General features: G+C 41.3%; 2 protein-coding genes across 2 annotated transcripts in view; one reads left to right on the top strand and one right to left on the bottom strand.

The window, feature by feature from the left end:
• Positions 1 to 2,075: 2,075 nt before the first annotated feature.
• The window catches only part of CASR (calcium sensing receptor), a gene marked incomplete at both ends in the record, with an annotated part of 41,081 nt that continues 18,835 nt past the window's right edge, over positions 2,076 to 24,321 (top strand). Inside the window, 3 exons of the mRNA XM_081321687.1 lie at positions 2,076 to 2,260; positions 7,031 to 7,337; positions 9,842 to 10,717. Coding sequence (XP_081177813.1) covers positions 2,076 to 2,260; positions 7,031 to 7,337; positions 9,842 to 10,717 — 1,368 coding nt within the window. The remainder of the gene's footprint in view (positions 2,261 to 7,030; positions 7,338 to 9,841; positions 10,718 to 24,321) is intronic.
• LOC308664193 (histone H3-like centromeric protein A) lies at positions 4,355 to 4,926 on the bottom strand (the record flags this gene model as incomplete). Its single annotated transcript, XM_081321221.1, has 1 exon — positions 4,355 to 4,926. One exon carries the CDS (start codon positions 4,924 to 4,926, stop codon positions 4,462 to 4,464), a length of 465 nt encoding a protein of 154 aa, XP_081177347.1. The 3' UTR covers positions 4,355 to 4,461.

Genomic DNA, 24,321 nt, shown 5'->3' with positions numbered 1-24,321 from the left:
TTCTACATTTAGGCAGAAGACTTTCTTCATAGACCTACCTTGGAGTGTTATGGGGGACATATAGTATTATTGGGTCGCCACAAGTCTCCCCCCCCGGTACAAACTCATTCCTAGTGTATGTTTAAAGCATATCTTGGCATCTGAGATGCATTACTATTGAGTTTGGTCTTTCTGATAGAGTGGGTGGTACAAAAAAACATTGGGGGCACATGCATTCCCTATTTCTGCACTTGGCAAAGGAACTATTCCAGACTCATTAGCTGCCACTTAGTTACTTCTTAGTCGCTTCGTTTGTGCTGTCTTCTATAATTTGTTATCTCAGTGGATTTTCCCCCCCTGAAGTTACAGAAAGAGCGCACCCTTTGGTGAGGCTTAAAGACAGGTATTCTGCTGAAAGCAGGAGATGCAGTCCTTTTATATGACTAATGTAGGTAATAAGTAATGCTTATAAGTGAAGGAACCATTGGTACCCTCAATTTTCTTCTTTCCCCCCTTATCTCAGATTTTTGGAGACCGGTTAAAGGTATGGAGACAATAGACCCTTGTTGGGGTTGGCCTTATTCCTATTTTCTTCTTTTGTGTGATTGCCAGATCTGACAATGGGAGAATGAGGATGATTTGTCCTTCAGATCAAGGAAACCCAAGGAATCAGTTTTCCACCTTTGTTGTCTGAGCTATTTAAAATATTCAGAAATCTGTCTGACTATGGTTCTACCATTTTTTCCTGTACCACTTCATCCAACATACAAATACTAAGTGCTAACATGATGGTTTGTGTGAGTTGGAAACACAAGATAGGAGTAACATTTTAGAATAACTTATGTTTTGCATTTGTATTCCTTCATTTAATTTTGCATAATGTGGGGATGAGAAATTAAACTGAAAAATATATTGGAATTGCAAGGAATGGAAAGTTATGCATTTGAGTTTATATTGAGTAAAAACTTCTGTAGGGGACTTCCTTCCTTCCTTCCTTCCTTCCTTCCTTCCTTCCTTCCTTCCTTCCTTCCTTCTTTCCTTCCTTCCCTTTTCAATATAAATATTAATTTACTACTCTTCCCCCTAATGGTAGTAAATGGAGGGAAAAAATCCATCCAGTTACTGTTTTATAGCATAGAGGAAGCTTCTTTGTCAAACATGAAATATGCAATTAGTTATGGATCTATGTGGGTGTTAAAACCTATTTTTCTTTGTGTATTTTGGTATGGATTTCTTTATATAAACTCACTGTCCTATAATAAGTTCACAATTCATCACTCAGTTTCTTTAAATGGCTATAATTTATCTAAATGACCATCTTCCTTGAACTTGACGCACATTTGGAATTTATCATTGATTATTTTTAAACAGGGAGTATTTTAGCTTGTTTTTCACTTGGGGAAAATAGATACTGAAACTAAGACACCATTTTTAGGGGTATCATGCCTGAATTTATTTGTTTGCTATAGGTAAATGTAAAAAGACCAATATGTTGGTCATTTATGGTTATTTCTATATATAAAGCAAATGTGATGTTTTATAAAATAATTATAAGAAAAAAAACTTAAAACAGCTTTAGAACAAGGATGCAATTTGTGACTTCGTGATCTGAAGGTGTCTTCAGATGTATTTGTGCAAATATATGCCATGAACTTTATTACAGCAATTTTGACGTTTTACTAACAGCAAGAAAGAAGACACCATGTAAATTTTCAAGCTACATGTGTCTTTTGTATTCCTGGAGCAGCTGCTATTTGGGAGGGATTGATTCTATGGATTCTTTGTATACATGAATTTTTTACATTTCAATATTGTTTTAGGAATCCTTGAAGATGACTTCTACATGATCTGCTAGTGATACTGAAGAAGCAAGGAATTGCTGGATCAGATAAATTGCAATGGAGAAGTCCACTGAAGAGACATCAGAGCTATCATTATTGTCCTGTGGTTTATTGGACTTCAAGCCTGCCCATCACAGCCATAGTGTACGGTGTTTCAAACAGAAAAAATATGTTAAATTTTATTAGACTTATGTTGCTTCTTAGGTACCTGGTCTGAAATTTGCAACATAATTCCTTTTGTATAAAGGAGGAACGATGACTTTTTATAGTTTATGTTTGATCCTCTTTGCATTTACTTGGAGTAGCTCTGCCTATGGACCAAATCAAAGGGCACAGAAGAAAGGAGATATTATTCTTGGAGGATTGTTTCCCATTCATTTTGGAGTGGCTGCTAAACACCAGGATCTGAAATCTAGGCCAGAATCAGTCGAATGCATAAGGTAAGTCCACATCAAATCCCCCAAACTCACTCATCCTCCAGACTCACATGACAGAGACCTTAAAGGTTTTGTGATTTCTACCAGGTAATAGTTCTTTGGTGTTTTTTTTTTAAAAAAAGCCGCTTCCAGGCTTTTAGGGAAGGAACTGAAGTCTTATTATGTCTCCTACACCTTGTATAGGGGCTTTGCTGGAGTATTTATTTGATCCCTTTCGATCCCTAGCGGTTTCAGTCAGCTCTGGCTTTTATTTATTGAATTTTACTATATATGCAGACTTTCAAAACAGTATGTGGCTTACAAGATAAAATATAATTGCATTTGATATAAAATATTCAATTCAGCACAAAAGAATCTCCAATGGGGTTTGGTTACCCTTACAAAGCAGCTACATGAAACCTCTAATTGGAGGGCATTCTATGTTTTGCGGGTGACTAGTAGGAAGCCTGCTTCATGTGTAATTTGAGCCTTGCATCTCTAACCATTGGAATAAAGAGCAAAGCTTCTTAATAGTGATTTCAGCCAGTTCGCACCACTTTGGCAGAACCGATAGCTAATTTTTTGTTGCCCAGGCCCAGAATGGACTTCCGGAAGCAGCATCCACACAGAGAACCGGTTGTTCACATATTTGAATCCCACCACTGAGTGGTTTGTTATATTCTTCATTCTTATCCCAGAAGGCACTTCTATTGCTTTGATTGTAGGCAGGAGTAGTTATGAAGTAGATTGAAAAGAAGAGGCATCTGACCTCATACACTTGTTTTTGTTTTGGTTCTTTTCAACCATTCCTGGCTTTTTTATCACTTTGCCTTTGGTTGATGTTAAATACCAGACTGGATCACAACAAAGACCCTCTCATTTATTTTTAACTATCTGTTTTACACGGGGTAAAACAGTGTAATCTTAGCATGGCTGGAGGAACAAGTAGAACTGAATCTCTCATTGCTGAGGAGAATGCTGAACTGCCCTTGCAGGATCAGGTGTACGATTTGGGATTACTTACAGATTCCTTACCATCACTAGAACAATTAATGATCTTCATGTCTGACAGTCTGCTTCTGGCTTCCATTTCCCCCCCCCCCCAATTAGTCTGTAACTCTAAATCTTGACTAAGTTACCTAAAAGATCCCTCCACATTTGCTTCTCTGGATCATCATGGTGGCCTCACGTGGCTCTTCTCTACCAAATGAGGCAAGGGAGCCAATCAGAGAAGAGAGGATCTTTTCATGAGTAGAATCTTTTTTGTGGAAAGCCTCTCCAGAGATGTTCATCTGACACTTCCATTATGGCCTTGTAGGTGCTGTGTGAAGACCTCTTCATTTTCATAGACAAAAGAACTTGTGCTATTTTCTTGGGTTTTTTTAAAATATGCTTTAATTTATAAACTGTCTAGAAACATTTAACTACTGGAAAACCTCCAAATATTATAAAAACAAAACCACAGTAAATTGTACAGCAATCTGTCATGCAACCAGAGGTAACGATAATAAGTTTTTTAGGTTTATAAAAATAAAAAAGGATTGTAAAGAGCACCTTAATGGCATTTCCTGGCTAAAGGAATGAATTTTGTAATAGGGAATACAGTTCAATGTAAACAAATGCAAAGTTGTGTAAATTGGATTAAAACCCTAATCTCTACATGTGAGCTAATGAAGTCCAAGCCGTCAGTGACTAAGATAATTTCTGCAATAGAGATTTGCAAAATCTTATAATTACTTAGCTGCGGTTGAAATGAAATAGCTTGTTTGCTTAAGTTCTTAAGTTTGGCACAATAATTAGGTGACACTAGAAGATATTATAAATAGAAATCACCTAAAAAAAAGTTGTCGGTGTTACAGTGTATAAATATGCTGCTACAATAAGATTTTTATTTTAAACACTGATGTGGAGAAATACAGGGCAAATTTTAAACAGGAAGCAATTTTTCAGTCTCCGTCGTTGGCACAAGGCTGTGTTCAAAGCAGAGACGGCAGAAGAGCTTTAAACATGGGTTACTGTATGACACTTGTCCTTCCTGGGAAGAAGAGGTCAACCTCTTTGGAAATTCTAGCAAGAGGAAGGGGCCAGGCTGAGACACACAATCCATGGAATAGGCGGTGTAAATTCGGTCGTCTTCTCCTCCAAAGCAGTTGCAGGGTGCTCCCCTGAAGCTTTGGGGCCTCATTTAAAGTACCTCTTCAGACAGGAAAGACAGGGGAAAGGAGCTAGCCCAAACCCTGTTCGATGCCACGGATCCGTCGAGCTAACTGGATGTCCCTGGGATGGAGAGTGACCCGCTTGGCTTGGATGGTACACAGGTAGGCATGTTCCATAAGATGCACCAAAAAGGCTTTAGCTGCCTCCTGCAAGGCAAGAAGTGCCATGGACTGCCACATCACGTCAACCCCGCGGGTATATTTCAGGCAGATCTCCCGCACCACACGATGAAAGGGTAGCTTGGCAATAAGTAGATTAGTACTTTTTTGATACTTTCTGATCTCCTGCAAAGCTCGGAAGCCGGGCCGGTATCTCCGCCTTCTCCGATGCCCTGCTGGTGCTTCTTGTGGGGGGCGGCTCAGTCCAGAGCGATGGGGAGAGGCCTGGCTCCTGCGTGGAGATCCTCCAGATCGACCGCGATGGCGAGGAGTCGAAGGGGTTCTCCTGGAACCGGTGCCAGCCGTCGGCCGCATGGTGCCTGTGAGGTGGGAGCTGGAGAGGAGCGGGCGGCAGTGGTGGCGGCGGGTCCACGGACAAGCTCCTGCCTCCTTCCCTTCCGTTACATTCGCATTTCGCGCCACGCTTTGAGCCCTGCCCCTCGTTTGAGACGGCTAGCCAATCCAACTCTTGAACAGGCTTTCGAATCTTCACAGGGAAGTAGGCGAGCCAGTACGGACCAAATCGTCCAATCGGGAGGCAGGACCGGGATCTCACAGGGTTGTTGTGAAGATATAATGGAGAAAAGTCCTGTAGAGTCCACCCCTTTGAATTAAGGATGGGATTAAAGGAGCTCCTTTCCCAAAAGCAGAGCGCTGAGTGTAGCCACTTCCTCCAGTGATGGTCCCCTCCCAGCTGCTGCTTCAATCTGGGAAGAGCACAAAATCCTCCCTGCACACCATCTTCCTTCTATGAGTCCTGATACAATAAAAGTGTCAAGCCAATGTGTTGCTTGTTTAAAATTATGAATTCCATGCTAGGAATCCTAAGGATTGAAAATAAAACTACTAATATTGTAATGAAGGATCTTCAGTGATTTGGCTTCAGTTTTCCAATGTTTCATAGCAACCACGCGGTCCTAGGAAAAGCTACAGACAGTTACTATGCTCACGCTTCTATAAGCACCTTTTGGAGACTGAATCTAAAGGATTATTCAACCCTAACTGTAATTCCCTAAAATAAATATATAGTGGAAGACAGTCACCATGCCTCAAGGGATGGGTGGCTCAGTGGTTAAGACGCTGGGCTTGTCAGCTGGAAAGCTGGCAGCCTAGGTTTGAGACCCAAGCATCACGTGACAGGATGAGTTCCCATCCTTGACCTAGCTCCTGCTAACCTAGCAGTTCGAAAGCATACAAATGTGAGTAGATAAATAGGTACCACTTTGGTGGGAAGGTAACAGTGCTCTGTGACATCATGCTGGCCAAATGATCGCTGAAATGTCTTCAGAGGTGCTGGTTCAATGACCTTAAAACAGAGATGAGCGCTGCTTCCTATAGTCGGCGATGACTAGTGGAGTAAAATCCGCAAGGACTCCTTTGCCTCAAGGGAATACTTTGACAACAGTCACATTTTTGCTTAGAAGTTTTTAAAAGAAAATTAGATAAATTTATGTTAGTTACTAATTTTGATGGTCATATATTACCTCCTAAATTACAGGCAGGTTGCCATATAATGTCAATTCTGTGGGCAACCCTGGATGAAATTCCTCTATTGTGCTTATGAGCTTCCTGCATCATTTGGCTGGTCATTAGGTGACACAGAATTTTTGACAAAATGGGCCTTAATATTCCAATAATATCTCATGTAATACCTCATGGATTGCCCAGAAAGTGGGCTGTCATATAAATATTAAATACTTATTTCTGAAAAATGTCATATGAATAAGAACAGTTTCTTGGCACAACATTCTAGACTGTGAAATGCAATAACTGGTTTACCTTTTAGTTAATAAGGATATGCTGTTAAATTGTGTCAGTGGGGAAAGCTGACTTTGTAATAATGCCGCTTGGGGTGTGTGTGAAAGCCCTAACAAGCATGCATATACATAGAATGAAGGCTACTGCTAAGCTTGTAAGCCGCCCTGAGTCTTCGGAGAAGGGCGGGATATAAATGGAATTAAAAAAAAGAGGGAGGGAGGGAGGGAGGGAGGGAGAGAGAGAGAGCACTTGCCACTGTCCAAAATGCCCATTGTTCTGATCCAGCAGGGCTTTGTTGTGTAATGTATGTGGTACAGCTCCTTGGTTGTCCATGGGAGGACCAAGGGTTCAAATTATGTTTGGTGCATTATTACCTCATTGCTCAAATGACATGCAGTCTGTAATTTATATCATTTTATTGACATAATGCAACTGATGTAAATTGCATCATTTGCACAATATCACAACAATTGTCACTGTGATTTGTAATGATGCCTATGTGAACTGGCCCTATTTTTGGTTAATTATTTTGAAATATGTAGTTACATTTCTCTTTGGAAGTGCTCTTCCATTTACTTAGAAACAACATATTTTCCCGTTTCTCTCCTCTGCCTCTATATGAAACATTGTGCTTATTTTGATTTTTCTTCCTTTTTTGTAGGTATAACTTCCGGGGTTTTCGCTGGTTGCAGGCAATGATCTTTGCCATTGAAGAGATTAATAACAGCCCAACTCTTCTTCCCAATATGACTCTTGGATACAGCATTTTTGACACCTGCAACACAGTGTCTAAAGCTCTGGAAGCCACACTGAGTTTTGTAGCCCAAAACAAGATTGACTCTCTGAATCTGGATGAGTTTTGCAATTGCTCAGATCATATTCCCTCAACAATTGCAGTGGTGGGAGCAACAGGCTCTGGGATTTCCACTGCAGTTGCCAATCTTCTGGGTCTCTTTTATATACCTCAGGTGAGCATATGTTGTCACTGTCCTTTGTTAGAAATAGGATGCTCTTGAGTAGGTGAGCTTGTTAATTACAAAATGTTTCTACTGTTGCTATGTCACCTTTCATCATCTCTTCAGTCAATCTCACAACATATAATATAAAGTCTTAAAGAGCTAGTATAACATTTCCACATCTCCCCCTTTTTAAAAGGATAAATATCTCTTTTCCAATTATGAGCACCAACAGTATTCAACAGATCATTCCAGCAGTCTTTGCCTATATGTCTGAATAGCCCCTAGGTTCAAAGAGGCAGCTCTACAAACCATTATAATCATAGGATAATTTCTCTATAACCTCTTTATTTTCTTATGCCCATATTAAATAGCATAATGCACACTGTGTATTTCTATCAGCCATAGCAATTAATTTTGCAGCTTCCTGTTGAACTCTGATTCAGAATGTAACAACCATGATGACATATGATTCTATCTGGACATTGGTTTTCTTTAATATCCTTTAAATATTTATTGCTGTGGCTGCTGTTTTGACCTTTTTAACAAGCTAGTTTGATTGGGTATTAAGTATTTATTATTTGATTAGGAATTGGATATGTCTAATCTAGTGAAAAGAAGGACTAGAGATGACGTGATAGCAGTGTTCTAATATTTGAGGGGCTGCCACAAAGAAGAGAGAGTCAACCTACTTTCCAAAGCACCAGAAGGCAAAACAAGAAGCAACGGATGGAAACTAATCAAGGAGAGAAGCAACCTAGAACTAAGGAGAAATTTCCTGACAGTGAGAACAATCAAACAGTGGAACAGCTTGCCTTCAAAAATTGTGGATGCTCCATCACTGGAAGCTTTTAAGAAGAGACTTGACAGACACTTGTCTGGAATAGTATAGCAATGAGCAATGAGTTGGACTAGAAGATCTCCAAGTTCTTTCCAACTCTGTTATTCTGTTTACTGATTGTGACTAAACTAGTTTGGATGCTGCTCAGCTTTTAAATGCATGACCTCAAAATCAAAGACCATTATCTGCCTGAACTCAAAGAACAATCTATTGTGATAGTGATAGTCCCATCCAATAAATTCAAATAAATAATCTAGAATAACTTTTTCATATCTTTCATTTTTTTGCCCTAAGCAGGTGATTATTTAACTCTGAATTTCAGATTTTTTCCCCAGAAATTCAAATTCAGCCCAATTTCTCTAGTTCTTTAAAAAGATTTTCTGTTCTCCCTCTACATATTTGCTCCATGTCACTGATGTCAATATACCTTTTTGTATCTCGATACTATCAAGTCCCATCAAGTACTGACTGTATAAAGGACTTTGCAGGACAATCTTAGGCCAAATGAGTCTTTGGAAAAGCCATATCGCCCTGTCAGTCCAAAAAGGAAGACCAGAGTAAAATACCAAGTATGAGTCAGAACTACTTTTATTGTAGAAGCTATAGTAAATGAATCTTGCCAGTCTGAATGTGCTTTCCCCATCCCTCACTAGATCCTTGTGTGAACTAGGAAGGGGTCTGTCCCAGACATTTCTTCAAACTGTTTTCTTGGCCCACACTCAAGTCCTCTTAATCTGACCATTACCTTGCTAGCAGCTCTTCCTCATGTTCCTTCAAGGCCATTTCTTAAGTCTTCTGCACTTCCAAATAGTATACCTATTATTAATCTATCTGAATCTGCCAAAATTCCTAAAATAAATACAGATTTGAAAACTCACAGTTGTTACTTCTAGAGGTGATTGGAAATTTTCTTATACTGTATATTGGGGATATTCTCAAAGTTCTGGATTGGCTGAGGAATATAGAAATTGTCTGGCCATCATTTCTAAATACTACTTTCTCTTTCACTGATCCAAGCCAACCCCCTGATATAATGGAGATGATGAAGTGAGATGGTGTAGCAACTTAACTGGTAGAAGAAAAATTCTGGGATAAATGAGACACAGTATGATTAGAGCCCACTTGAAGGTCTGCTCTGAAACGAAAAATATCATACCATGAATTACAAATTTACCAATAAAAAAGCGTAAATGGTTTACCGTCTGATTGAGGGAACACTTCTCCCATTTGAAGGTCATTTTTCAGGGTGATAGGAGTACACTTTATCTTTCTCAAATTATGGAGTGTCTTTCCTCAGGAGTAACATTTGGTTGTCGTTAATCCAGTGGATGGATTGATAAAGACACATAATCGCAACTAGGTTTTAAAATGTAATGGTTATAGAATGGGTATTCCAGTCGACATCTCTTTTTGGCTTGTTAGTTCACCTATTAAAGAGTCTTGAACTTTTTGTTTAAGGTGATCTTTCTGAGGCAGAAATTGGCAACATGCTGCCCATGGGTACCACTGCATCTGTGAGCAACTTCTTATTCACCTGTAAACTGCCCTGCAGATACATTTTTCCTTCTTTAATTAGGGATATGTTCACGGGGGTCACAGTCTGTGTGAAATGTTTCAGAATAGTTTTTGCTTAAAAGTGTTGAATTAGAATTTATTGCCCTCTTTCCTTTTCTAGGTTAGCTATGCTTCATCCAGTAGGCTCTTGAGCAACAGGAACGAGTACAAGTCTTTCCTGCGCACGATACCCAATGATGAGCACCAGGCCACTGCTATGGCTGACATTGTAGAGTACTTCCGATGGAATTGGGTGGGTACCATTGCAGCAGATGACAATTATGGACGGCCAGGTATTGAAAAGTTCAGGGAAGAAACAGAGGAGAGAAACATCTGCATTGACTTCAGTGAGCTCATTGCCCAGTACTTGCCTAAGGATCAGATCCAACAGGTGGTGAAAGTCATCCAGAATTCCACTGCCAAGGTGATTGTTGTGTTCTCCAGTGCACCTGACCTAGAACCGTTGATCAAAGAGATTGTCACACGGAACATCACTGGCAGGATTTGGCTGGCAAGTGAAGCCTGGGCCAGCTCATCATTGATAGCTATGCCACAATTCTTTCATGTCATGGGGGGCACCATTGGATTTGCTCTTAAGGCAGGACAGATTCCTGGCTTTCGTAACTTTCTGCAGAAGGTAAACCCTAAGAAGTCTGCTAATAATGGATTTATCAAAGAGTTTTGGGAGGAGACATTTAATTGCTACTTACCAGAAGGAAACAAAAATTTCCCAGGTTTTTTCCACAAAGGCCCTGAAGAAGGCACTAGAGTTGGAAATGGTACAGCTTCATTCCGTCCCCCATGTACAGGACAGGAGAACATCACTAGTGTGGAAACACCATACATGGATTATACCCATCTGCGGATATCTTATAATGTGTACTTGGCAGTATATTCCATTGCTCATGCTTTGCAGGATATATACACTTGCATTCCTGGGAAAGGGCTATTTGCCAATGGGTCATGTGCAGATATCAAGAAAGTTGAGGCGTGGCAGGTAAGATTTCTTTTACTATAATTATTCTACTACATACTGTGATATAATTTGCAAAACTGTAACAGATTCGCACCTAATTGACAGATTTGCACTGCTATATGTATTAACATGCACAGTAGCGCTCTTCTAAATTTAAATTAAATACAATGTGAAAGATACCCAATCAGATTAATTTCCCTTGCATTTGGGGAGTACCCAATCATCTTATGTTCTTTTCCTTATTTAAACGCCCCCATCTGTTTTATAATCATGAGGGCAATGGGACAGATTCAAATGCTCTTTGTGCTTTTTATGACCTGATGAGTTAATAATAAATTCCAGAAAATTACTTTTCTCATTGTCAAATCAGCTACATGAAGCTGTTAAGTACTCCAAAAATCATTATTTGAGAGCAATGATAGCTTCTATACCAGGGGTGTCAAACATGCAATGTCACATGATGTGTCGTAACATATTGTGACTATTTTTTTCCATTGCCGGAAATAGGGTGGGTGCAGATTTGCCATGACGCATTTGGCTCATGGGCCAGCAGTTTGACACCCCTGTTCTATACAGAGTTCCTTAGTCATAAACAGTGTTAAACTATGGTTATGGTTTCAACTTGTTTGTGTTTGGGTGGAATTTCAATCTCTGAGAATAATCATTTTAGCAGCTTGGGAGCATTTGATGACATTTTTCATTGTGGTTTTGGTTCTTGAATAATCATCTTGAGTAATTCGGGCTTTCAACATGAAAGGCAAGCTGTTGATAATCAAGTGGGTCAACCCTATTCTCTTCATTTGGTTGAGAGCAGGGCTTATAACAGTTCTTTTCATCCAGACATCAAAAAAGTTCCAGGCCAGGATGAAAAGATTTAAAGAGAGGATCAGGTGAGGGAGCTGGAAAACAAAGAAAAAAGAGGTAATATTTCCCAATGCAGCTCTTAAATCTAAAGTCTCAATAGTCAATCTGCATTTGTAATCAAGACAACACCCACAATCTGCTCAGTAAACTTAGCATTAGCCCACAAGCTCATGTATACACATCAACTAACACACCTCCACAGTTGAGCTAAGAATCTTGATCCTTCAAATGCCTATATAATTCTACACACCACATTTAGTGAGCCTAGAAACATAAAACATACTGAGATTCATCTCCACATTACAAGCCTTGCCATCCAATAACTCCTATCACTGGCATGTGTTATGCCACTGATTCTCATGATAGTTGGCTACCAGTCTCAATTCCAGATTGATTGTATGTGTAATTAATGTCAGCATTGCTCTGGAAGCATATTAATAAAACAAAAGAAGAGAAAAATGGTTGATCTTGAAGCCTGTATTGAAATAAGTCCTGTTTGGTGAACTTTGTGATATTTCAAGGGGTGTAATGAACGTATGACACTGGTGTGGTACTTGAGGTTTTTCTTGTGTTCATTGGTCAATGCAGTTATTACTGCCTTTTATGCAAACTGTAGGAGTCTAATGAAGAAGATTTAGGAGCTGTTCAATGCAACTAAGGCCAGACAGAACAGAGCTGTACCTGTTTCTTCCATGTTCTGTGCTCTTTCAGAAGATCCTTTGACTACTAATGGACATGAAATATGAATGTAGTTGGGAGAATATTAAAGTCTAAGATGGGTGTTCCCTGAAGCAGAAAACCTTATTAGCATGATAGATTGTAGGCTAAAGAGTAGGATAAGCTGCTTTTCCAGTTTATTTGGGGGAAATGTCTGGGTCCATGCACATGAGCATTGAGCAAGATGATGAGAAGCTGATATAGCAGAAGGAGGAATCTGAGGGCAAGGACCATTTGAAGGAAGGCTCACTGGTACACATGGCAGAGAGGAAGAGTAACAGTTTACAGTGATGGGAAAGTGTATGAACAGAATAATCCACCTGTTACTAGAACCAATTGAATCAATTTTGTCTGCTACACTATTTAATACTTGCATAAAATCTGTTAGGAGCTTTAGACTGGAGAATGCTACAATACCCATATTATACCTAAGTGCTTTACTGTTCTTTGCTGCCAATGTCTAAGAAAGAAGTCAGTACCCTAAATTCATGCATTCATTTTATTACTGAATGCACTGCGTTCCTTAATAGAAAAAGAAAGCTGGTTTATAACAATTTAAAAATATAAAATATAAAAAAGAATAACATTGATATGTTTAAAGTTAAATCAAAAATTAAAAACACATCTTTCAAAAAATAAAAAAGGCTAGATTGCTAAAATTAGACCAGGCAAAATACAATGTTCTTAACCAATAGGAATCTGGACTCAAAAGACTGAAGGTCTGCCATTCTGGAATATATTACATTCTTCCTGAATGAACAGATGCAGAGTGTCTGGGAATGCTCCTTTATCCTCAGGTGTCGGTGGGTTCCCAGGTAAAGTTGTAGTGTGTTATACAGTTGTCTTGTTGTGACAAGGGTAATTATTACCACGTGAAGCTATCCTTAAATTGTCCATATGTCAGGCCCCCAAAACCAAGAATGATACAGGGAGTTATTTCTGAGTAGTTTCTTTATTCTTTATTCCTCATCTACAGAAACAATCTTGCCACACTAAAACAACTGTCTGCCTAAACTATATATGTACTCTATGAATTTCTAGGAATGGTCCATCTTTGCCCTCTTCTTCCTGCCTACCAGACCTTCCAAAGGTCTGCTCCCTCTTTGTTCTCTGGGAAGCAACCCTTCCATCTTGGGATTCCGGACTACATTCCAGCATAATAATAATATTTTCCAACTGATGCAAAATACAAGAACCAGCTTAATAATCTAAAATACTAAGATCACGTGAAAGCTGTTTTAACACCTGTGTTGGTTGTGAGTTGCTTTCTAGGCACAGTGGAATAGGTTGTATGGTTGAATCAACCACTGAAATGCAAGAGGGAGGGGCTTTTTCCTAAGGAGCCAGATCAGCCTTGGAGTCCTTGGTTTGTAGAAAGAGGCCCAGAAGGCGTCCTCCCTAAACCTTCTTGGGACTTATCTGATAATTTTTCACTTTAATCTGTCAAGATTCCTGATTATGGGGGAGCAGCAATAAAGAAACTATTCTGAGCAATCCATTGTGATGTTGTTGTGCCTGATATGTTGCCATGAATCTTTAAAGGCTTTTTCTAAATCTGGGCTTCAGGATCCCTACTGAGGTGGGTCTGGGTGAATTACTATGGAGGAAGCTGACAGCACCTGGGTGTGCTGACATATCTACTGGACTGGAAATATTCCTTACAAAATGCAAAGTAAAGCAGATAGACTTTATACCAATCTACATATTTTTAAGCACTTGACATAGATAGCACAGATTTAGACTCGAAGAAGGCCCCAACATATTGGGGGAATTTTGGGAATTTTGATGATATGTATATTCTCCTACAGCAACAAGAACATTTGCCTGGTTATAATGACTATCATAATGACATGACTAATTCCAAAACAAAAAGGTTCAATGGAGAAGTTAACAGAAAAATGACTTGCCTAATATGCCAAATACAAATGATAGTTTACAAAAACAAATGAAATGATACAAGGTGTTGAAGCCACAGGAACCTTGGGAGGAAGTGATCATGCTATATTGGAATTCAACATTATGGAAGCACAAGCAATAGAACACAGCCAAACTAGAGTCTTGGACTTTAAGAGAGCTAATTTCAATAAACTTAGAGCTTGGGAAGGATTCCATAGATGAGAATCCTCAAGGGGAAAACAACTCAAGAAGCTTGGGGAATTTTGAAAAGTGAGATAATAAAGGCCCAGTCTAGTACAATACCAACAAAGAGGAAAAATAACAGCTCTCAAAAGAAACCAGCATGGCTGCATAAAGAACTCTCTGATAAATTGAAAGATAAAAAGGACAAGTATACAAAATGGAAAGAGGGGCACATAACTAAGTCAGAATATCAGCAAATAGCCCAAGCCTGCAAAGACTAACTGAGGAAAGCTAAGGCTCAAAATGAACTAAGGCTTGTGACCAAAGTCAAAAATAACAAAAAAGACTTCTTTCAACATGTAAAAAAAAACAGTAAAGGAAATGATTGGTCCATTAGTGGGGGAAAGTGGCAAGAAGGTGACAAGCAACAGGGAGAAAGCAGAACTATTTACTCATTTTTTGCATCTGTCTTTACACAAAGGGAAAAAACAGACCAACCTATCAAAAATAGTGCCATAAAAAACAGAATAGAAACACAAGTTAAGATAGGCAAGAAAATGGTAAGTGAGCACCTGTCCAGCCTAGAAGACTTCAAATCACCAGGACCAGATGGATTACACCCCAAGGTTCTCAAGGAACTGGCAGATGTGATCTCAGAACCACTGAACTATATCTTTCAAAGATCCTGGAGCACTGGGAAACTACCAGAGGACTGGAAAAGAGCTGATGTAGTTCCCATCTTAAAAAAGGGGAAAAAATGGATCCAGGAAATTATAGACCTATCAGCCTGACCTCAATACCTGGAAAGATTCTGGAAAAGATAATCAAACCATGAATCAGCGAGCACCTAGAGGCAAACAAAATCATTACTAAAAGCCAACATGGGTTTGTCAAAAACAGACCATGCCAGACAAATCTTATTGCATTCTTTGACCAAGTGACAAAATAAGTGGATCAGAGGAATGCTGTGGATATAATTTATTTGGACTTCAGTAAGGTATTTGATAAAGTAGATCACAACCTACTACTTGATAAGATAGAAAAATGTGGGTTACACAGCATCACCACCAGATGGATTTGTAGCTGGCTGACTGGCCATACTCAGCGTGTGATCCTCAATGGAACCGCATCTACATGGAGGGAAGTGTGTAGTGGGGTGCCCCAGGGCTCTGTTCTGGGCCCAGTGCTCTTCAACATGTTCATCAATGATTTGGATGAGGGGATAGATGGGGAACTCATCAAATTTGCAGACGACACCAAGCTGGCAGGAATAGCCAATACTCCAGAAGACAGGCTTAAGATACAGGAGGATCTTGAAAGATTTGAACACTGGGTGCTATCTAACAAAATTAAATTCAATGGTGAAAAAAGTAAGGTTCTACATTTAGGCAAGAAAAACCAAATGTACAGGTATAGTATAGGGGATACCTTGCTCAATAGTAGTAACTGTCAGAGGGATCTCGGAGTCCTAGTGGACAATCACTTAAATATGAGCCAGCAGTGTGCTGCAGCTGCCAAAAAAGCCAACACAGTGCTAGGCTGCATTAACAGAGGGATAGAATCAAGATTAGGTGAAGTATTAATACCACTTTACAATGCCTTGGTAAGGCCACACTTGGAATACTGCATCCAGTTTTGGTCACCATGATGTAAAAAAGATGTTGAGACTCTGGAAAGTATACAGAGAAGACCAACAAAGATGATTAGGGGACTGGAGGCTAAAACATATAAAGAACGGCTGCTGGAATTAGGTATGTCTAGTTTAATGAAGAGAAGGACTAGGGGTGACATGATAGCAGTGTTCCAATATCTCAGGGGCTGCCACAAAGAAGAGGGAGTCAAGCTATTCTCCAAAGCACCTGAAAGCAGGACAAGAAGCAACGGATGGAAACTAGTCAAGGAGAGAAGCAACCTAGAACTAAGGAGAAACTTCCTGACAGTTAGAACAATTAACCAGTGGAACAACCTGCCTCCAGAAGGTGTGAATGCTCCAACACTGGATGTTTTTAAGAAGAGACTGGACAGCCATTTGTCTGAAATGGTATAGGGTTTCCTGCCTGAGCAGGGGGTTGGACAAGATGACCTCCAAGGTCCCTTCCAACTTTACTATTATGATTATGATTACAAGGCAGAAATGGGTATCTGAGCTCAAAATAGAAAACTGTTTTTCTAAACAAGTTCACAGAAGGAATAATTCAAAATAGCCATCTGTGAAATAGTATCCATTTCACAGATGATGAACTGCAAAAATACATACATACTACATCAATGAAGGTTTTCCCATTTTGTTAAAATGTAAATAAATAGCCACCACAGAAGGAGCACAAGCAAGACATCACATCATTTTTTGCTTCTTCAGCTAGGTTGCACCATTCTGTTCTAGGAAATGTCATCAATCAGAGTAACTCAGAGAATTTCTACATCAAATCCAGGGGATTACATCTCATTCAGAAAATCATTAATCTGATGTTATGAATGAATGAAGACCAGTAAATTGAAACTCAGTCCTAAAAATAATAGATATGTTGCTAGATGATTTGCCTGTCCAGGAAAGATATATCAGCAGTCTGTTGCAGATGAATGCTAAAAAGGATCAGTCTGCAGTCTAGATGTAAGCAAAGATCCCCCTTGGTCACAGGGATCTCAAGTATCAAGAACATGGTTCACCAGGTGAGACTGGTGTGCCTGTTGTGAACCCCTCCTTTCAAAGAAGAACCTGGTTAAACTTATCCATAGTGAAATAATTCCCAGATCAGATTACTTCTATCTACTGGGCTTAACTAGGGGCCTCTGGTGGAGACATATTAAGAGGCCCCTGATACATTTTTTAGCTAGGTATTTTAAAGGGTTAGGGAAGGGGAGGGACAGTAGGGTGAGGAGGGAATTTTTAATTGGTACTCAGTCTGGGCCTATGAAGGGTCCCGGCAAGATTGGGTTGGGGGTGGAGACTGCTGGTTCTGTGTGTGCTGGGGTGGGGCTGCAAATCCCCACGACGATAGGGAATGGCAGCAGGTGGTTGCACGGAGGGCCATATCAACATCTGGGATCACGCCCCCGCTGTCTTCAAGCGGTGGCGCGCTCCGACCCTCCGGTTAGCACCCTCTTGCCCGGGGGTGAGGGTGATCAGGTCCCTGAGCTTAGGCTGGTTTATTTTAACGCCAGATCCGTTGTTAACAAGGCTCCCCTCGTTCGTGACTTGATCGAGGAGGAATGCGCGGATCTGGCGTGCATTACGGAAACTTGGATGGGCTCGGAGGGAGGGGTCCCTCTGACCGAGTTATGCCCCCCAGGTTTCCGTGTGCTACAGCGGCCACGGGCTCAGGGTAGGGGTGGAGGGGTGGTGGTGGTTATCAGGGAGACTTTATGTCCGCGGGAGACCACCATTGTCCAGACTGGCAGGAGTGAGACCCTCCTCCTGAGATGTGGCCCTCGGGTTCAGATGAGCTTGTTGCTCACATACCTGGCGCCCAGCTGTGTAGCAACAGCCCTGCCCAAGCTGCTCGACACCCTCTCAGGGTTGGCGGTGGAGTTCCCCAGGCTTATGGTGCTGGGTGACTTCAACCTGCCTTCACTGGGAGGTTCGTCGGAGTTAGCTCAGGAGTTCATGGCTTCCATGACATCCATGGGCCTGACCCAAGTAATTCAGGGCCCGACTCATGTGGGGGGTCACACTCTCGACCTGGTGTTCCTGTCCGGACAGTGGTTGGATGATCTGGGAGGGGGTTCACCAGTCATTGTTCCCCTGTCATGGTCCGACCATTATCTCCTGTGGCTGGTCTTCCGTTATGCTACCCCCCACTTCTGGGCTGCGGAACCGACCAGGTGGTTCCGCCCCAGGCACCTAATGGACCCGGAACGGTTCCAGATGGCACTTGGGTCTATACCCATCGCCCTCACTCACAGCCCAGTTGATGCCTTAGTTGATGCTTGGGATAGGGCGGCCACTGAAGCACTCGACTGTGTTGTACCCTTGCGACCCCTGACCCAGCGCAGATCCCGTTGGGCTCCATGGTTTTCTGTGGAGCTCCAGGAGATGAAGCGTCAGAAACGGGGTCTAGAGAGCTGTTGGAGATCCACCCGATCCGAATCTGACCGATTGCAGTTAAGAATCTTTATAAGGTCTTATCTTGCGGCGATGAGGACGGCGAAGGCTAATTACTTTGCTGCCCTCATCGCGTCCGCAGATAATCGCCCGGCCGCCCTGTTTAGGGTGACCTGCTCCCTTCTTAACCAGGAGGTGAGGGAGGATCCCTTGCAGGGATGGGCCAAGGAGTTTAGTCATCATCTGACAGACAAAATCGCTCAGATCCGGGCCGGTTTGGACTCTGACTGGGCAGAGTCTGACATGGAGGAATCGGACAGTCTTGAGCATGTTATCTGGACTGAGTTTGATCCTGTTTCCCCTGATGATGTGGACAGGATGATGAGGAGGCTGAGCTCCACCACTTGTTTGTTGGACCCGTGCCCCTCCTGGCTGGTTTATGCGGCTCGGGAGGAGACACGAGGCTGGTTCCAGGCAGTAATAACTGCTTCCTTGAAGGAGGGTGTCTTCCCCGTCTCCCTGAAGGAGGTGGTGGTGAGACCCCTCCTCAAGAAGCCTGTCCTGGACCCGGCTGTTTTAAATAACTATCGTCCGGTCTCCAACCTTCGCTTTCTGGCGAAGGTTGTTGAGAGTGTGGTGGCGCATCAGCTTCCTCTGTTCCTGGATGAAACTGATTATCTGGACCCGTACCAATCAGGTTTCAGGCCTGGGCACAGCACGCAGATGGCATTGGTCGCGCTGGTGAATGATCTCTAGCGGGCTCGGGACAGGGGTTGTTCCTCTGTCCTAGTCCTATTAGATCTCTCAGCGGCTTTCGATACCATCGACCATGGTATCCTACTGCGGTGTCTCAGGGGGTTGGGAGTGGGAGGCACTGTTTTGCGGTGGTTCTCCTCCTATCTCCTGGGCCGCTCGCAGTCGGTGTTGACGGGAGAGCAGAGGTCCGCCCCGAGGCCTCTCATTTGTGGAGTTCCTCAGGGGTCGGTTCTCTCGCCTCTCCTGTTCAACATCTATATGAAGCCGCTGGGTGAGATCATTCGTGGTTTCGAGGTGGGGTATCATCAGTATGCTGATGATACCCAACTTTTTTTCTCCACCCCGAACCAACCCAGTGATGCCCTCGCCATGATGTCCCATTGCCTGGAAGCGGTCCGGGTCTGGATGGGGAGAAACAGGCTTCGTCTCAATCCTGCCAAGACTGAGTGGCTGTGCATACCGGCATCTTGGGTCAACCAGATTATTCCATCTCTAACGATGGGGGGTGAGGTGTTACCCCCCGTTGATAGGGCTCGCAACTTGGGCGTCCTCCTGGATTCACGGCTCAATTTTGAAGATCACATAGGAGCCGTGACCAGGGGGGCTTTTGCCCAGGTTCGCCTGGTGCGCCAGTTGCGACCCTATCTGGACCGAGATGCCCTACGCACAGTCACTCATGCGCTCGTGACCTCCCGTTTAGACTACTGCAACACTCTCTACATGGGGCTGCCCTTGAGGAGCACTCGGAGGCTTCAGCTGGTGCAGAATGCGGCCGCGCGAGTTGTGATGGGGGTTTCCCGATACTCCCATGTAACACCTCTACTCCGCGAGCTGCATTGGCTTCCGGTTGCCCTTCGGGTGAGATTCAAGATGCTGGTGATGACCTATAAAGCCCTAAATGGCGAGGGTCCGGGATATCTGAGGGAACACCAACATCAAGCTCCCTTTGTCCAGTGCGCTCCCACAGGGAGGGTCTTCTCAGGGTGCCGCCGGTTAAAGATTGCCAGCGGGTAACACCCAGGGGTAGGGCCTTCTCAGTGGGTGTGCCTGCCCTTTGGAACCAGCTGCCCGCGGAGATTAGGACTGCCCCTGACCTCCGTTCATTCCGCCGGGACCTGAAGACCTGGCTCTTCGAGCTCTCTGGCCCAGGCTGAGAATTTTTTAACTTCAACTGGGGTTTTTATTTTTTCTCAGGGAATGATGTAATCTTTTTAAATTGTTTTTAGCTTTTGTATTGATTTTCTTTTAAATATCCTGTAAACCGCCCTGAGTCCTTCGGGAAAGGGCGGTATATAAATCTAAATAAATAAATAATAAATAAATAAAATACTCCTGCATGGGCTGCTGTCTTTTAAGGCTGCTTAGAAAGTAGCAATAATTCAAAACAGAAATGATATACCACTAACTGGGATCAGTTCATAGTGCTTTTAAAAACTACTCTGGCTCCTTGCCTGTTAGGTTCTGGGTTTTTGGGAAAATGGTAACTCCAAGTATCCATTTGTATATATACCAAGATTGGCTTTAGAAGAGGCAAATGTCTCTTAAGGCTGTCAGTTCCCTCAAGTATAGAATTCTCATTTTGAAGAGGCTTGTCTGCCATCTCCTTGACTGCCCCGTGGAGCTGACTGAGCGCCCAGTGAGTAGGAAAATGGGACCCAGATATACTTTTTAAGCCTCAGAAATGTTTTTATGGAGCACATTTATTCAGGAACAATGATTTATTTATTTATTCATTCATTCAAATAGGGAACACATACAAATAGCTTACATCCCTTAATCTGTTTTCTTTTATGGCAGGCTTCATTTCTTAGCTAATTCTTCCTATTTTTCTTTCTGAGTTCTTCTTATCCTAAAATGTATTCAGATATTTTCTTTTTCTCCTAATAGGATCACGGTCCATTACATCTTCATTCCTATTTTCTTTTTCCTTGCCTCTTGACTTAAAGTGGCAATTTAATACCCCTTCATTTTTAATGCTGCTTATTTTTCTTCTTGTCTTATGCTGTATGACAGCTTGGAAATATTTTATACTGAAAGACTGGCTGCAACTATTGTTTATTTTTTTATGCAACGTTCAGCCCACTTTTTATTATGAAAAAAAAACCAACAGTCAGTGGATGGGTAGCTCGTAAGGAAGCAGTCATACCAGGTTCTGGCCCATACAAGACTTTGTGTTTGGAATGAAAATTTAGCAGTGTATTGCATGTGTGGAGGAGATTGATGATGGGCCAGGAAAAAGGGCCGTCTTGTGTAAGCGGGCTATTTTGCTCTGTTGTTTAAATTAAGAGGAATAAGGTAAGTCACTTTGCAAGTCACCCATGAACTATCTCATAAAGAGGCAGTCCGCCTCTGCTGGTAGTTGAACTCTGTCACTGGGTTCATCTAATGAGAAACTCCTGCACTGCACGGTAATGTTCCTTTCTTTCAACATATTAATTTCAGTAAGACACGGCCATGCTGCATGTTCTAACATTTGCCTTTCCACAGATTAATGAATGTGCTTTATCAGGTGACAGAAGAATTCGGTATCAATATGGTTTTCAGTTTTAGGTTGAAACAGATGGGGCCAGGACTTTAATGTTCAGGAGAAGGCCCCATATTCAGAAAGGACTCAGGCTAATGGGCTGCCTCAGGAGAAAACACCTTAGTATCATTTCAAACAAAGTTTCCTTACTGGGCATATTTATGAAAAACCCTAGTCATTATATCATGTTTTGCCAGAATTCTCCCCAGCAGAACAGATGAACTGAGCTTTAGATGGGAAAGAAAAAGGCCGAGAGAATATGATTTGATTTGTTTGCATTGAGAATAATACTGTATATATGTTTTGAAAAGTAACAGAAAGAATATTAGATATTAAACTGCCTAGAGTTAGAAAGGTCTCTGTCTTGAATCTTTATTACTTTTATGTTTACTACCTTTTTAATTGGATTTCCTGCCTAGAGCTCAAGGGAAAACAATTGGTATCCTTCCCTTCCCCACCCTTGGTCCTCACAATAACCTAGCATGTTAGGTTGGGTTAAGAAAGAAGGCCAATCTGCGTAGGATTTTTGAACTGTTTTCCATCATGTTTTGCTTTTTGAATGCTGATTTTATGAGGTCGGAAAGGAGGCAATATTGTAATTTCTCTGTGTTGTCAAGACACACCTGCTGCAATCTAGCCACTTCATAAGTCCTATTGGTGGCAATGGTTTAGGTGCCAAACCTGTTTTATGTCATTTTCCTCACCTACTTTGACCTCTGGCAGAATATCAGAGGCTTTAAAATTGTACAAGTAAGAATCAGTACTCCATTTTTACTTTGAAGCTTGTGTTCCTGTCTAGTGATAAAGCTGTAATGGCAGTGTGATATCCTACTTCGCTTATAATTACAGTACTATAGATGGCTTGCACTATTTGTTGCTTCTATAAACACAAATGCTAAGACAGAAACCAATAAATAATAAATAAATAAATGGATTTAGATTATTTGATTCAGAATCTGATCCAATTATACCAGGAAAAGTAGATATTGCTACAATATATAACATTAACAATGCTGTAGGAAATAAATCCAGAAAGAAGAAATGTCTTTTAAAATGTTTGTGTCAAGTGTGAGGGAAAGAGTTGGTAATTGTTCTTTTCAGACTAGAATAACCCAGTCAGAAATTTTCCATCAAAGCCCTGACTAAATTTTATGGAACAGTTGAGGGGGAAAAATCCAATTCTCTCAATTATTAAAAACATTTATGAATGATGTTGAGTGCTTTCTCGAGTCAGACCTAATTTGATTTGATCCTAATTTGATCAGGAAGAAGTATTTCCCCATTCAGATCTGGAAGGCCTTTTGTCCTGAAATATTTTTCATACTTGAATATTTGAATAATCTTTTAAAATTTCAAATTATCTGGGTAAGGATCACAACAGTCCTGTAGTATTACCGTATGTTGCCAATGTGGGATTGAAACTCAGAAAATACTGCAGTAACTTGCTTAAAGCTCAAGGATTTTCCCCATTGCTGAGCTGAACTTTTCACCACCTACATACTCAGCAGAAAGTTAGACTGGCATGAAATTGACTGTCCTCACTGCCAATCTATATCTTGTCTCTATTGCCTTTGTTCCCAATCACTGTCATTCACTTTATTTCCTTCAAGGTGTCAGAACTCTGAAGGAGCAATCAGGACTGCAAAACAAACAAGCATCAAATTCAATACCTGTTTAATAAGATTTATTAGGACAACACCACAAGAATTCTGACAAATACTCTGGCTTTCAGATGTGAGCTTTATTTACAACAAATTCAAAGCAATTCTTATTTTTCTTTCTCCCACCCTTCAGTGTAGTTGGTGGGGAGAAGGCAAGTCAACCGGTACTTTGATATGATTTACCCAATGGCTTTTTGCCTTTCTATCAGTGTGAGGATTTACTCCCACAATAGCTTAACATTTTTTTACGTTTTCAGTTGTGATAAATTAAGAAGAGAAATGCTAAATCATCATTATCATCATCTGTTAAACTTGTATGTGCCTGATTTTCAATGACTGGATAGTTCACAATAATCGAACAAACAAAAATTCCATAAAATCAGTCCAAGATAAAACTTGGCAAGGTAAAATACCAGATGGATACTTTAAACACTAATACATCTACAGATTACTTAAACCAGTCTCACGGGTTGGGAACAATAAGATGACAACATCATGGGGACACTGCAAAGAAAATATGTTGTCAAATGACTTTGTACCATCATGCTTTGGTGTAAGAGTAGAAAGGCTCTCAGTCAATTAAACTGCACAAAAAGGTTAGATTGTACCGGTACTGCATATTATTTGGCCTAATAGGTGGATAACGTGAGTCAGAGCCTAGTCTCCTACAAATTTACACAGAAGTGAGTAATTGGTTCTAGTCAGTTCTGGTCACCATGACACATAAAGATGCTGGGACCCTAGAAAGAGTGCAAAGAAGAGCAATAAAGATGATAAGGAGACTTGAGGCTAAATTGTACAATGAACAGCTAAGGGAATTAAATATGTTTAGCTTTACAAATAGAAGGCTTATGGGTAATATGATAGTTGTCTTCCAATACTTAAAGAGCTGTCACAGGGAAGAGGACATTGATTTATTCTCCAGAGCACCCAAGTTTAGGACAGGAAGCAATGGGTGGAAACTCATCACAGGAAGATCCAA

This window comes from Vipera berus (assembly GCF_964194415.1).
Source record: "Vipera berus genome assembly, chromosome: 2".
Classification (NCBI taxonomy): Eukaryota; Metazoa; Chordata; class Lepidosauria; order Squamata; family Viperidae; genus Vipera; species Vipera berus.
This window is presented reverse-complemented; position numbering and strand designations above follow the sequence as displayed.